This window comes from Xenopus laevis, chromosome 9_10S (genome assembly GCF_017654675.1).
Source record: "Xenopus laevis strain J_2021 chromosome 9_10S, Xenopus_laevis_v10.1, whole genome shotgun sequence".
Lineage (NCBI taxonomy): Eukaryota > Metazoa > Chordata > Amphibia > Anura > Pipidae > Xenopus > Xenopus laevis.
In genome coordinates this window covers 42321919-42335502 of record NC_054388.1, presented here as the reverse complement: position 1 = coordinate 42335502, position 13584 = coordinate 42321919, and the positions used below count along the sequence as shown (strand labels likewise).

The 13584-nt window shown below is 40.0% G+C and overlaps 1 protein-coding gene across 3 annotated transcripts; it reads right to left on the bottom strand.

The window, feature by feature from the left end:
- Positions 1 to 1739: 1739 nt before the first annotated feature.
- Positions 1740 to 13557, bottom strand: ankrd40.S (ankyrin repeat domain 40 S homeolog). Of its 3 annotated transcripts, none has more exons than XM_018238551.2 (5): positions 12528 to 13557; positions 9807 to 9955; positions 7717 to 8157; positions 6929 to 7110; positions 1740 to 2054 (listed from the first exon to the last, which is right to left on the bottom strand). In XM_018238551.2, the coding sequence occupies exons 1-5, from the start codon at positions 12632 to 12634 to the stop codon at positions 1917 to 1919; spliced, it is 1017 nt and encodes a 338-aa protein (XP_018094040.1). In that variant the 5' UTR covers positions 12635 to 13557; the 3' UTR covers positions 1740 to 1916. The 3 variants fall into 3 exon arrangements, with proteins under 3 accessions (XP_018094040.1, XP_018094039.1, XP_041434661.1); XM_018238550.2 differs by having other exon boundaries at positions 7693 to 8157; positions 12528 to 13552; XM_041578727.1 differs by lacking the exon at positions 9807 to 9955 and having other exon boundaries at positions 7693 to 8157; positions 12528 to 12667.
- Positions 13558 to 13584: the final 27 nt, after the last annotated feature.

The following is a 13584-nucleotide window of genomic DNA, read 5'->3' as shown; positions in this document are numbered from 1 at the left end:
ACAAAACATCACTTTTATAGCAGCTTTACCACTTTTAGGGGGTTATTTTTCAAAGGTCGAATTTTAGAGTAATGTGAATTCTTTTAAACTCAGTTTATACACTAATCCAAATAGTCCCGACCCGAAAACTCAAATTTTTTGACACACGACATTGGTTTTTTCCCTCCCATTGGAGCCTATGGGTGTTACCTTTGAAGCAAAATTTGGCAAAAATTTGGCTCATCACTACCATTAACATCTTCAAATTGTTCAAGGGACCTCTTCCTTTGACTTCTACATGAACTCGGCAGGTTTTAGGTGGAGAATAGTCAAACTGGAACTTTTTCCAGGGTCGAGAAATGATAAATGTCAGATTCAACTTTGAGTTGGTGGTTTTAAATTCGAATTTTTGTTAAAAAAATTGAATTTACCATTTCAACCATAGTAAATCTGCCCCTCAAAGTCATATCTAACACAGCAACTGTGCTGCAGTGTGGGGTAACCTCGGATAGGCTGTAGATTCTGTTAAGAGGAACCATAGGGCACCTCCATAGTGATCAGCCAATAGCAAGATGAGGAGAGAGGTATAGAAGTGATTTAGTGCATACCAGCACAATACCTATATTAGCTTGTGTTAGCAAACTTCAGGTTTGGCAAGGCAAATTCAAACAATGTATTAATACTGCATATATTGGCATTCATTCATTTGGGCAATCACATGAGACAATCGAAGGTCCTTTACTAAAAAAAAAAAAAAAAGAAATGGTGACAAAAGGATCTAAGATCAAATCCTTGTGACATTTCCCATAGCCACAACATATGTGTCTTAAAGGGACACATACCCACCCATATACCCTAAAGGGGAACTATTGCAAAAGTTAAAATTTAATATACGCTTCCTCGCAATGAAATGAGAAACTTTCTTAATACAATAAATTAAATATTCTGCATTGTTTCTGAAATAATCAAGTTTATATTCAGTGTCCCGCTCTCAGCATCGGTTTCTCTTCATTCTGTCTTCATGCAGCATTTGGGTGTCAGATATTCATTGACAGTTAGATACAATATATCTTATAGGGGGCTTCCTTTCCTAGCAGATGAATTAGAGCTCATTTAAATAACCGATTCCAGTACAAACAAAATAACTACAGTTTGCACAAATTCTGCATGTAGAGAGACAGGATTTCTGGTGATTGTAATAGTGAAATAGGCAAAATGAGCCCCCCCCCCAGAATATATATTGGATCGAACGGTCAATGACTATCTGACACCCAACTCCTACATAAAGACAAAATGAAGAGAAACAGATGCTGAGATATTCTCATGTAAATTGCAAAAATGCACAGAAGAACACTTTGAGCAATTTAACATTAAGTCAAATGTTGAGCATAGATCTCTTAAGGTGGCCATAGACACACAGATCCTATCGTACGAATCGAGGACTCGTACGATTTTCGGATCGTGTGTGGCGTGTGCCGACATCTTTCGTCCGGCGGAGATCGATCGTTTGGTCGATCGGTCAGGTTTGATTTTGACCCAACCGATCCCGGCCGAACAATCAGATTACCCCCGATATAGCCATGTTTGTTAATGGCATATCGGGGAAAGATCCGCTCGTTTGGCGATGTGGCCAAACGAGCGGATCTTTGCATCTATGGCCACCTTTAGAACCCCGGCATTAGCCAACAGCTGGAAGGTGGTAGACCAAACATACTTGCTCTATCATACACACAACAAGCCTACAATTCAGAGACTGGACAGAAATACAGATGTGGTTTAGTAAAACAAAAAGAAAAAAGTTTCTTCTTTGTTCTGTGCTTCTTAGAAGTATCTAGAGAGCGTCTGTTAGTGTCACAGCAATGTGATAGTTCATTTATTTGTTATATACTTGATCTGGGTTAGAATACACGCAGCTGAGCCACAGCACTGGCGCTTGGTTAGTAGGTTAGCTGCGAAGCATTCTTGTTGAAGCAAGGCCTATCTGTCAGGGACGTTGATGTCCGAAATCGGTCGCTGCTGTTCCTCAGGACCAGCTCCAGCTCCTGGAAGTCTTGTAATCGGGCAACGTCTTTATCCTGTCGAATGCAAAAATATATTTTTAAGGTTTAATTTATTGTACAAGAAAATAGTTGCCATAAGTACCCTGTAGTCATGTTATGAAAAAACATATATATATATATATATATATATATATATATATATATATATATATATATATATATATATATATATATATATATATATATACACACACACACAAGTCTCATGGGTGTCCGCACTCTTTTCTCCTGTTTTGCTGAGGTGCACGATCAAGTGTTGTAATATATATGATAAAGGATCAGCACACTCATTTGTAGATCAATCAAACGTGCTTTTATTTAACACAGCATTGTGTCCAACGTTTCGGTCCCACTTGGGGACCTTTATCAAGGATGCAGTGCTATACATTAAAGGTGTTTATATACCCTCCCCCATGCGATACAAAATGTTCTCCTCAATGTCTGTAAGTAATTTGTTTTCCATTTACTATTTTTTACTAACTTTTGCCATTTGACTGCAACATTGTTTCACAGAGAAAACAAAATAACCTTTTTGTAATGGTTATGACAACTAAGCACAGGAGCACAACACTGCCATCTAATGGCGGAATAACAAAAGGACACATCACACTGTAAAAAGCAGAGACTTTATTTTTGGAAACCAAGTGCTTGTATATGGACTGATGACGTCATCAAGGCGCCAAATTTCACATGTGGGGGAGGGTATATAAACACCTTTAATGTATAGCACTGCATCCTTGATAAAGGTCCCCAAGTGGGACCGAAACGTTGGACACAATACTGTGTTAAATAAAAGCACGTTTGATTGATCTACAAATGAGTGTGCTGATCCTTTATCTCATATATATATATATATATATATATATATATATATATATATATATATATATATATATATATATATATATATATATATATATATTACAGTAGCCATTGAGCAAGTGCCAAATGAAATGCTTGCCTCGGGCAGGCAGCAGTCATTAGCTGCTGATAACTACTGCTGTACAAATATACTGCCAAGTGAAAAATTTTGGAACCCCTCTCAGCCTGCACAATAATTTACTCCACTTTTAACAAAAAAAAAGATAACTGTGGCATGTCTTTCATTTCCCAGGAACATCCGAGTACTGGGGTGTTTTCTGAACAAAGATTTTTAGTGAAGCAGTATTCAGTTGTATGAAATTAAATCAAATGTGAAAAACTGGCTGTGCAAAAATGTGTAATTTTTCTAATTTGAATGCATGTAACTGCTCAATACTGATTACTGGCAACACTAAATTTTTTGGATTGGCTTGTTAAACCTTGAACTTCATAGGCAGGTGTGTCCAATCATGTGAAGAGGTATTTAAGGTGGCCAATTGCAAGTTGTGCTTCTATTTGACCCCCCGGCTGAAAAGTGACAGCATGGGATCCTCAAAGCAACTCTCAAAAGATATGAAAACAAAGATTGTTCAGTATTATGCGTAGCACCTATTTGGCGGTATTTCGTCAAATACCCACTAGCAGGGTAGAGCATTGCTACATGCGACTTACACAACAGGGTCAGGGCCTTCGCCATGTGCAATTGTTCCCTCTATGGTGTAATGCAACTACCACCCTCTGGCTACTGTGCACACAAAACATAGGTGCCAGGAGGTTCTTGCAGTAAAACAGGAATGGTTTATTAAACTATGCACTAGGCAAGTGACATCAGGTTTCTACTCACGCAGGAGCTGAGGCAATAGCACATTACTCACACAGAGCTGCAGGCATTAGGCATTTCTCACAGAGGAAAGGTCTCCATTAGGCATTTGCAGTATTCACACACATTCCCTCCTGGAAGTTGTCAGGAAAGCAGCTTCTACCCTACAGTCCCTCTTCACTGAGGTCCTTGACTGGAGGCAACACACAGAGCCTCTGGGAAGCTACTCCCTTACTGCAAATCCTCGTTGGAGCTTCAACTGCTCTTTCTCTCTCAACCTCTCTGCCTTTCTCTCCTAGAGAGACTATGACAAGTCTGCCCTAGTGTATCTATTCCTCATTCACAGAGTTTCCTGGTCCCTGACTTGGACACATGACTTCTTCTGGGCCTGGTGTACTCAGCCCCTCTGAGCACATCCAGCTGGATCAGCATCCAGAGGCGAAAGAGGAAGAGGCCACTCCTTACACACACTATAGTGCAATGTAGCAGGAAGTTGTCACACTTCTCCAGGCAGATCACTAAGAAAAAAGTGGGGGCCTTAAAGCTGCAGGGCAGATTAACCCGTAGGGGCCCCTACATATGGTTTAGGGGAAGGCTACAAAAAGCTATCTGTAAGAAATGGAATCGGGAAATGGAAGGCCACAGGCACAGTTGCTCTAAAACCCAGGTCTGGCAGGCCAATAAAAATACAGGAGCGACATATGCAGAGGATTGTGAGGGTTACAGACAACCCAAAGATCACCTACAAAGACCTGCAAGAACATCCTGCTGCAGATGGTGTATCTATACATCATTCTACAATTCAGTGCAATCTGCACAAAGAACATCGGTACTCCACAAACAGGGTCGCTTGTTGTATGCAAAAGCTTGTTTAGACAAGCCACAGTCATTTTGGAACAAACTGCTTTGGACTGATGAGACAAAAATTGAGTTATTTGGTCATAACAAAAAAGTGCTTTGCATGGCGGAAGAAAATCACCTGCTACCTACAGTCAAATTTGGTGCTGGTTCCATCATGCTGTGGGGCCGTGTGTCTAATTCAGGGACTGGGGCCCTTGTTAAAGTCCAGAGTCCCAATATCAACAAATTCTTCAGGATAACGTTCAAGCATCAGTCACAAAGTTGAAGTTACACAGGGGTTGGATATTCCAACAAGACAATGACCCTAAACACACTTGGAAATCTACAAAGGCATTTATGCAGAGAGAGAAGTACAATATTCTGGAATGGCCTTCACAGTCCCCCGACTTGAATATCATGGAAAATCTATGGGATGATTTGAAGCAGGTTGTCCATGCTCGGCAGCCAACAAATTTAACTGAACTGGAGAGATCTTGTATGGACGAATGGTCAAAAATATCGCCATCCAGAATCCAGACACTCATCAAAGGCTATAGGAGGCGCCTAGAGCAGGCTGTTACATTTGCAAAAGGAGGCTCAACTAACTATTGATGTAATATCTCTGTTGGGGTGCCCAAATTTATGCACCTGTCTTAATTTGTTATGATGCATATTGCATATTTTCTGTTAATCTGTAAATCACTGCTGAAATACTACTGTTTCCATAAGGCATGTTATATATTAAAAGGAAGTTGCTACTTTGAAAACTCAGCCAATGATAAACAAAACTCCAAAGAATTAAGAGGGGTTCCAAAACGTTTTCATATGACTGTAGGTATAAAAAGAGGTTATATTGCCGTGTGTAACCAATGACAATAATCTTGCCTGTGTTATGAACTTTGATGTCACTGGGACTGACCTTCCTGCAATTCCTCATCTCTGCCTACTTTAACTACTTCCAACATCTGGTGAGGCAAAGATGAATCAATTAGTCCCCTGAGGATGAACTAGTTGCCAGTGTGGGTTATAGGGGTAACAGTGTTTGAGCAATTTGGATCTTTTACTAAGTACTGTTTTAGCAAATAGGGTATTTATAGTCTGAGAACTACAGTAGAGCAGTAGCTCCCTCTTCTGGCTAGAGAAAAATAGCTGCAGCTGCATTATATTTGTATTTTTTGCAGCAGAGGAGCCGGCCTTTGTTTAGCAAGGCAAGTAAAGTAAATTCACAGTTAGCATGTTAAGTAACCTTTAAAGGGGGACTATCATGAAAATAAAAATTTAATATAATCTTCCTCATACTGAAGTAAGAAACGTTATAACTACAATCAATTAAAAATTCTGCATTGTTTCTCAATAATCGAGTTTATATTCACTTTCCCTCTCGCAGCATCTGTTTCTCTTTTTAATAGAGTGAGCTCAAATACATCTTCTAGGCAAAAGGAGCCCCCTGATAAGATATATTGGATCATTCATCTGACACCCAACTCCTGAATGCTGAGAGGGGAATAGTGAAGATAAACTTGATAATTTCCGAAACAGTACAGAATTTTTAATTGATCGTACTTATAAAGTTTCTTATTTCAATATACTGAAGCTAAAATTACATTTTCACGATAGTTCCCCTTTAAGATCTTTGTTGTCAACTGATTTAAACTGATGTCAAACTGGGCTACATGAGGAGCTACATAAAGCCTGAAGCAGCCATGTGTTATTGCCTTTAAACTTATATCAGGCTACCAGGGCGATGTACCCTCCAGCTGCTGGGCATAGTTCATAGCTAGAAATACTGGGCCCATTTACAAAATCTTTGAAAGGTCCCATGTGCTCCAGAAGAGGGTGGAACAAGACTAGCACACACCAAAGAGGACTTGGATTTAAAAATCTGAATGTAGGATTCATTTGCTTCATTTAGGATGTCTGGCCTTGATTCACAGGCAGGGTAAAACAGCTGCTGTCACAGGCAAAGATTACCATAGCTTGACCGTTACAGCGGCTGTTTTCTTTGACTGTCATTAACAGCTTCACTGCTGTGACTTTCATATAAACAATGTATTGTCCCTAAAGCTGGCTATACATTTAAGATCCGTTCATTTGGCAAGGTCACCAAGCAAGCTGATCTTTCAACAATGTACCCACCTTGAGGTGGACAATATAGGGCTAGTCTGATCGCTTGTCTTACCCTAACTGGCCCACTTAGCTCATAACAGTACTACAGTTTGGGAAGATGTGGTTCATGTCCTAACAGCTCCAAGACTATATTCTAGAAAATGTATTATTCATTTCTGTAGAGGCTGGTGAAACAAACAGCAACTCATGTGCAAGTTATTTTGCATCAGAAATTAACACAAAGGATTCTGGGAAGACATACCTTCCTAAGCATAGTGTTGGGTAATTTCCTAATTTTCTCCACATTCTCTGGACTGACTTTCAGCTCAATACAACACACTCTCAGTAGCTCTCTGTAAGTAAGCTCTTGACGGTCCATTTCAACTTCAATGAAATCAGTGTCTCCTGGTGCAGCACTCTGAATTCTCACTTTAAGGACCAGTTCTGGGAACAGTAAGAAATAAACTAATGGAATCAAAAAACTTACAATACAGAATGTCTCTCTCTATAATAATATACAGTCTCCATATACTCCCATATACTCTTCCCCAGTCTATCCTGTCTCCACATCCCCTCATCTCTACTTATTACTCATGCCTTCTTTGAATCCTAAGTATCCCCCCAATTCCTTTGATTGGTGTAATCTCAACCAATCATCTTACTGGATCTCTTGCCCTCATCTCTACTTCTTTTCCACTCTCCTTGTATTGTCCTCCTGCTCTTCTTCCTTCCCTTATCTCCATATAGTCTCAATCTCTCTCCACGGCCCACCCATTTCATTCATAAAATGCATATACATTGAAACTATCACCATCTCGCCCCTTTATTTGCCAGTTGCCTACTATACCTGACTCCCCTACTGCTGCAGGTCCAATACTGTGCGGGCTCTTGCCTATTCTCCCTTATTGGGACCCCCTTAAGAAAGCATGAGAAAATGCTTTGCTTGGCTTTAGAAAGCAAATGTCCACTTTGCTAAGGCTAGTACTGGAATATTAACAATATTAATCAATGACTTAGGCGATCTACCTTTCATGTTGGATGGAAACGCACCGGTGAAAAAGAACGGCTGAAATACTTGCATAGGTCCAGCATTAACACTTCCATGATGGTGGCTGTTAGAGACGGGGGAGAAAAGACTGAGGTTTGGAGGTACAACAGGTGAGCAGACAGGGCCACTCTGTACTGAGGAGAGCGCACAATCTGGGGCAACATGCACATCTCTGTTAAAGAATAATGCTGGGAGGGGATCTTCATTCGTTGAAGAGGTAGATATACAGACATTTTCCATTCCATTGGATAAGGAAGGATAAGTCATGGCGAGATGAGGTGGATTACACGAGGGCCCATTTTCAGAGTGAGGGTCTCCAGTAGGTTCCTCTTTATCTGTATTTTCCCTTGAGAAGCTGTATGGAAAAGGGGGATTTGCTAAATAATTTGGGACAAAGGGTAACTCAGAGTCCAGTTTTCTTTCTTCTGTTTCTGGCTCTTCCACTGTTATTAAAAGAGAGCAAGAGTAAGAAAAATGTAATTGTGCAGGTCATCTAAAAGGTCAGTTACAAGCTTCAAGCATTGCAAGACTCTGCGACAAAACCTCATGTAATTAAAGGAGAATTCAACTTGTGGACAAAAAAACCTGTACACCCCATGTAGACCCACCTCCCTGCTCCCCCCAGGCTAACTACCCCCCTGGGGACATGCCCCATATTCCCTACTTACCCCTAGTCGCAGATTCTTCCAACGAAGTTCCACGCATCCATCTTCCACGTCCTCGGTAAGCTGACCGGGAGATCGGCAATTTCCGTGCTCGAACTGCGCATGAGCAGAAATACCAATCTCCCAGTCATCTTACAGAGGACGTGGAAGATGGATGCGTGGAACTTCGCTGGAAGAATCTGAGACGAGGTGTAATTATGGAGCATTTCCCGGGGGGGGGAGGGGGTACTGTTTTTTTTGCCCACATGTTGAATTCATCTTTAAGGTGCATTTTGAAACAATCTCAGCAACTAGGATCTTTGCCAATGTGACAGAATGCTCTGTTATAAAGATATCTAGAATCTCCGCCATAAAACAGCGCAGGACTGCTGCTTACAATGGGTATCAGATAGGATCTGTGCCAGTGTGACAGAATGCACTGTTATAAAGATAGCTAGAATTGCTGTCATAAAGCAGGACAGGACTGCTGCTTACAGTGAGTATCAGATAGAATCTGTGCAACTGTGATCAGAATGCTTAATTATAAAGATAGCTAGTGTCTCAACCATAAATTAGGGCAGGACTGCTGCTTACAATGGGTATCAGATGCAGGACAGGACTGTTGCTTTGTGGAAAAACTGGAAGGAGACTTATCTTATTACACTTTATGTAGATAAAACAAATTTTACCCCAAAATCTTGTATGTTTAAAACCTTTGCACAAGGTAAGGTTTTCGTGCAATATCCAGTTATGAGAGCAAGAGTCTAGTTATTAGACCCTGCCATTGATACTGAAGGTGATAGCAGGTGCATGGTGGCTCTAGGCAGTACAAAGCTTATATTACAAAGTGATGGCAAGATAAATGAGCCTGCCCGGGATTGTGTCACATAGGTGTAAAAGAGAGACTGGCTCATCTGAGTGCTCAGCTATTTATGACTGTATTGCTATAAAAATTGTTAGCATGTGACGCGATACAGAAACTGCTCTTTTAGGAGATAAAGAATGACTTGTACGGACTTTGTAACAGATGATTTCATTTTATTAACTGAGCAACTGAGCAACTGAGCTGTATTTTCTTTGAAAAACAAAAAACAAATAAACACTTGTTATTTATTCATCTATTATAAATTATGTTTTATTTTCCCATAAATGTTCAGTCAAACAAACTGGCATGAAGTTCTATTTAATCATAATCAATGGGAGTCTAGAAGGTCAAGTAACCCATAGCTACGAATCAAGTATTTACTTTCACAAAATAGAGCAGTAAATGCACTTGCTGACTGGTTTCTAAGTGTTAGGAGAATTGGGGCAAACCTTGATACAATGCCATAGCCAAGCCAGACATATTCTTCCACAGATCAGAGTCATGGATGGGTATAACTGGGGAATGGCACATCAGGGCCCCAATCAGGAGAGAGTCAGCACTGGGTTTCCATGTTAAGTCTCACCTCCCAAAAGCCTCTTGATATCCTTCTTGGATGTCAGTTGCACTGGCCTCTCTCCTTTGCTGGTAAGAATATCTGTATCGGCTCCAGCTTCTAATAGGAACGATACAATATGTAGATGGTTCCGCTTGCATGCCCAATGCAGGCAAGTCCTTGTAGGGATATATTAAAACATTGCATATAAAATATTGCCATAGCAGTGGACACAATTTATATATATATATATATATATATATATATATATATATATATATATATATATATATATATATATATATATATATAAATAAAGCAGCAAATATGGGCCGCACACCCTGATCAGAGATAATACCTTGGTGCTCATGCAAATAAATACATAACAGGTAGGAGGTGATGACACTCACAGGATTTGAAGAGAAAACAACTTGAGGATAAAAATAAAAAAGTAAAATTAAAATAACTTTTTTATTTTTATCCTCAAGTTGTTTTCTCTTCAAATCCTGTGAGTGCCATCACCTCCTATACCTGTATGTATATATATATATATATATATATATATATATATATATATATATATATATATATATATATATATATATTTTATCTCTCTCTCTCTCTATATTTATTTATAAGGAATGCACCTAATGGACGAACCAAATCCGAATTTGCATATGTAAATTAGGTGTGGGAAGGGAAATCAAGTGACTTTGTCACAAGAAACATTTTTTCCCACCTTTTCCTTTCCCACCCCTAATTTGCATATGCAAATTAGGATTCAGTTCAGTATGCAGCTGAACCCTTCACAAAAGATACGGGGATTCGGTGGAAATTGAAAAAAAAAAAAAAAAAAAATAATATATATATATATATATACGCATACATACACAGCCCTTTATTTATGGTTATATAATAACAGCCATCATCCAACCCCCCAGGCTCTTTGGGGACAGTTGGAGGGCCCAAGTGCTAAAAAGGTCCTATTGTTGTACCCTCTGTAGTTACCTGCATATCAGTTTACTTAAAGGGGACCTGTCACCCAAAAAAAATATTCAAAATCCTATTTTATAGGATTTCATAATTATAGCAAGCAAGAAGGAGCCATTTTGTGGACACTGTAATTAAGGCAAGCTTACATCTTCTCAAAATCTTGTTAGTGCACCAGAATGGGGGACCTGATATCCATCCCCATGCACTGAAAGTAATTGTCTGCCCTGCCTCTATGTCTAAGGCATAGAGGAGGGTCAGACAATATTTGATTGACAGCTGAGATATTTAAATGTGTTTACAACAGCTATGAATGCTTTAATAAAAAATAGAAATTGGATTTCATGTTTCATTTGAAAAGTTCTTTTATTATACAGATTTTTATGTGTGGGTGACAGGTCCACTTTAAGACATGCTGCACTCAGCATTAATGGGCAAGCATTGAGAACCTACCCTATATTTGTATCTGTTCCTTTAAGTATTAATGAAATCTGTTGACCACCAAAATGTCAAGAGGTTGACCTGAAATTGTATATGTATTAGGGCCTGATGGGACCCCTATACCTCCTTCTGTAGTAAAGTCCCTGGTGATGAGCAAATCTGTCCCATTTTGCTTCATGGAAAATTTTGTAAAACTGAAAATGTTAAAAAAAAAGCCATATTTTCACATATATTTATTTTTTTAGACATTTTTTCACTGCACATATTGTGCTATTTTTGGGCTACTTTTGAAGTGCCTCTTTTTGTAGCCGATTTTGGCTGGTTTTGAAAATTAAGACGTGGTAACCCTGGCCGGTGTCAGACTGGCCCACCAGGATACTAGGAAAACTCCCGTTGGCCCCAGGAGTCAGTGGGCCCTCTTGCTTATAAACATTTGACTTATTTCATGTTCATTACCTATTTCTTTATGGGAATGTAATAATGGAAGAATATAGTATTGTATGTAGAGAAAAGAGACCAGGAGAATAAAGAGGTTGAGTGAAGAGAGGAGGTATAATAGTTTGGAAAGTGGGCCTTCAGCCTAAGGTTTTCTGGTGGGCCCCTGGCATCCCAGTCCGACGCTACCCATGGGCAAATTTGCATTGGGAACAGCGGTCTCTCTGCCCAAAACCCGACAATTTTGCAGGTATTCCGCTGGTAACCGACCCGATGCAGGACTCTATTACTGGTAGAATCCATGGCAGCAGGAATTGAATGAAGCGTTTTTCCCCTCCTTCCCTAGAGCAATCAGGAACTATGACATACCTCCCAACATTTTGGAAGTAAAAAGAGGGACAAAAAAAAATTTCCCGCACGTAGCACAGCAATTTTTTGACCACACCCCTTTATGTGGCCACACCCCCTAATTACCATGTTTGTTTTACAAAATTTGGCAGGTTATAAAGGTTTGAAAATATTTCTCCTTATCTAAACTGTGTTTTTTTGTCTCAAAATTAAAGTATCTTATTTGCACCTGTTAGCTGTTCTGGGCTCTCAGCTAAAAGCCAATTAAGTGAGAAACTTTGTTTCTTTTTCTGGCTGTTCAGTGCAGAGAAAAGAGGGACTTTCCAGTACAAATGAGGGACTGCGGGTTGAGCTGTCAAAAGAGGGACTGTCCCTCCGAAAAAGGGACAGTTGGGAGGTATGCTATGAGCAGAAAATATAAATCACTTCTGGGGAACTGCTGGGAGCAAGGACTTCAGTGGCAAATATAGAGCTGTGTTGCCCTCCCTAACCCTCATATAAACAGCAAGATAAAGGGATGGGGGAGGTGTAACTTACCAGCCATTGATTTCATTCTGCGAATTAACATTGGCCCCACATCTCAGCAGCTTCTGCACCTCTTCCAAATCCCCCAAAGCAGCAGCCTCCCTCAATCCTTCTTCCATGTAGGTGGGTTCCAGAAATAAAAAAACGAGACCTTGTGTTTAATCTAGTGAAAACACTTCATCTGGCTGCAGTCGAAAAGGGAGATTTTAGGCACAATAATAAAAAAAAAAGGCTACTTTCTGCTTATATATACAGATATTAAATATTCAGGGGGATCATGAAAGTGCAGCAATGATATAACATGGGCATTCGGATAATGAAAGTGTCCCGAGCGTTGAATAAAACAGTAACAACGTCTCCTTACTCCCGAGGCAAAAAAACCATAATAGATCTGTATTATCCCATAAGGTGCATAAAGGTCACTGCCATTCATAAACTAATGACAGGCCTGTAAGATCCCCCATATAACAACTTCCGAGTCCCCCCGGAACGCTTCCACTAATGCGATTCCACGTAAAAATAGAGGTAATCCGCTCTCCCGGTTGGATGCATGTCTCCAAAACACTTCAGCTGGGGGACGGCAATTCGGGGAACACCGCAAGCGCTGCAATTTGGTTCCGGGTTATAGACAGGCCTCTCTGCGTGCATGTTGCAGATCAAAAATCGCGCAAGATGGAGGCGCCCCTCCCGCTTTTGTCTTTTGCTGGGGACCATGTACCGCTGTCTGTCATTTCAGAAAGAGCGGTATTTATATTTCATGGGAGTCAATGCTTTCATTTTCTCGTATATGATAATGAGCTACGCGGCCTGTTGAGTTAATAATGAAACTGACTCAGTATACAAATGTTAAAATACAATTTTGGGGGATAGATCAATAATCCCTTGACTAAATGGGAATATGAACACACAGAAATGATGCTTAAATAATTGTACAAATCCAACAATCATCCTGTTGCTTTCTGCCTATTTGACACAGCATCTCTTTTTCTATTGTTGCCCCTAGGGTTGCCCTCCCGCCATTGAAAACAAAACCAAAGCGCCAGTCCCTCAAGAAAACAATGAGAGGGCG

Bases quoted from the DNA above. Each gene is read 5' to 3' on its own strand.
- ankrd40.S (XM_018238550.2), bottom strand. From the start codon at position 12,634: ATGGAAGAAGGATTGAGGGAGGCTGCTGCTTTGGGGGATTTGGAAGAG. The intron at 8,158-9,806 runs GTGAGACTTAAC...TTTTAATAACAG, and splicing joins TATCAAGAGGCTTTTGGGAG to TGGAAGAGCCAGAAACAGAA. The intron at 2,055-6,928 runs GTATGTCTTCCC...TGCATTCGACAG, and splicing joins CCAACACTATGCTTAGGAAG to GATAAAGACGTTGCCCGATT.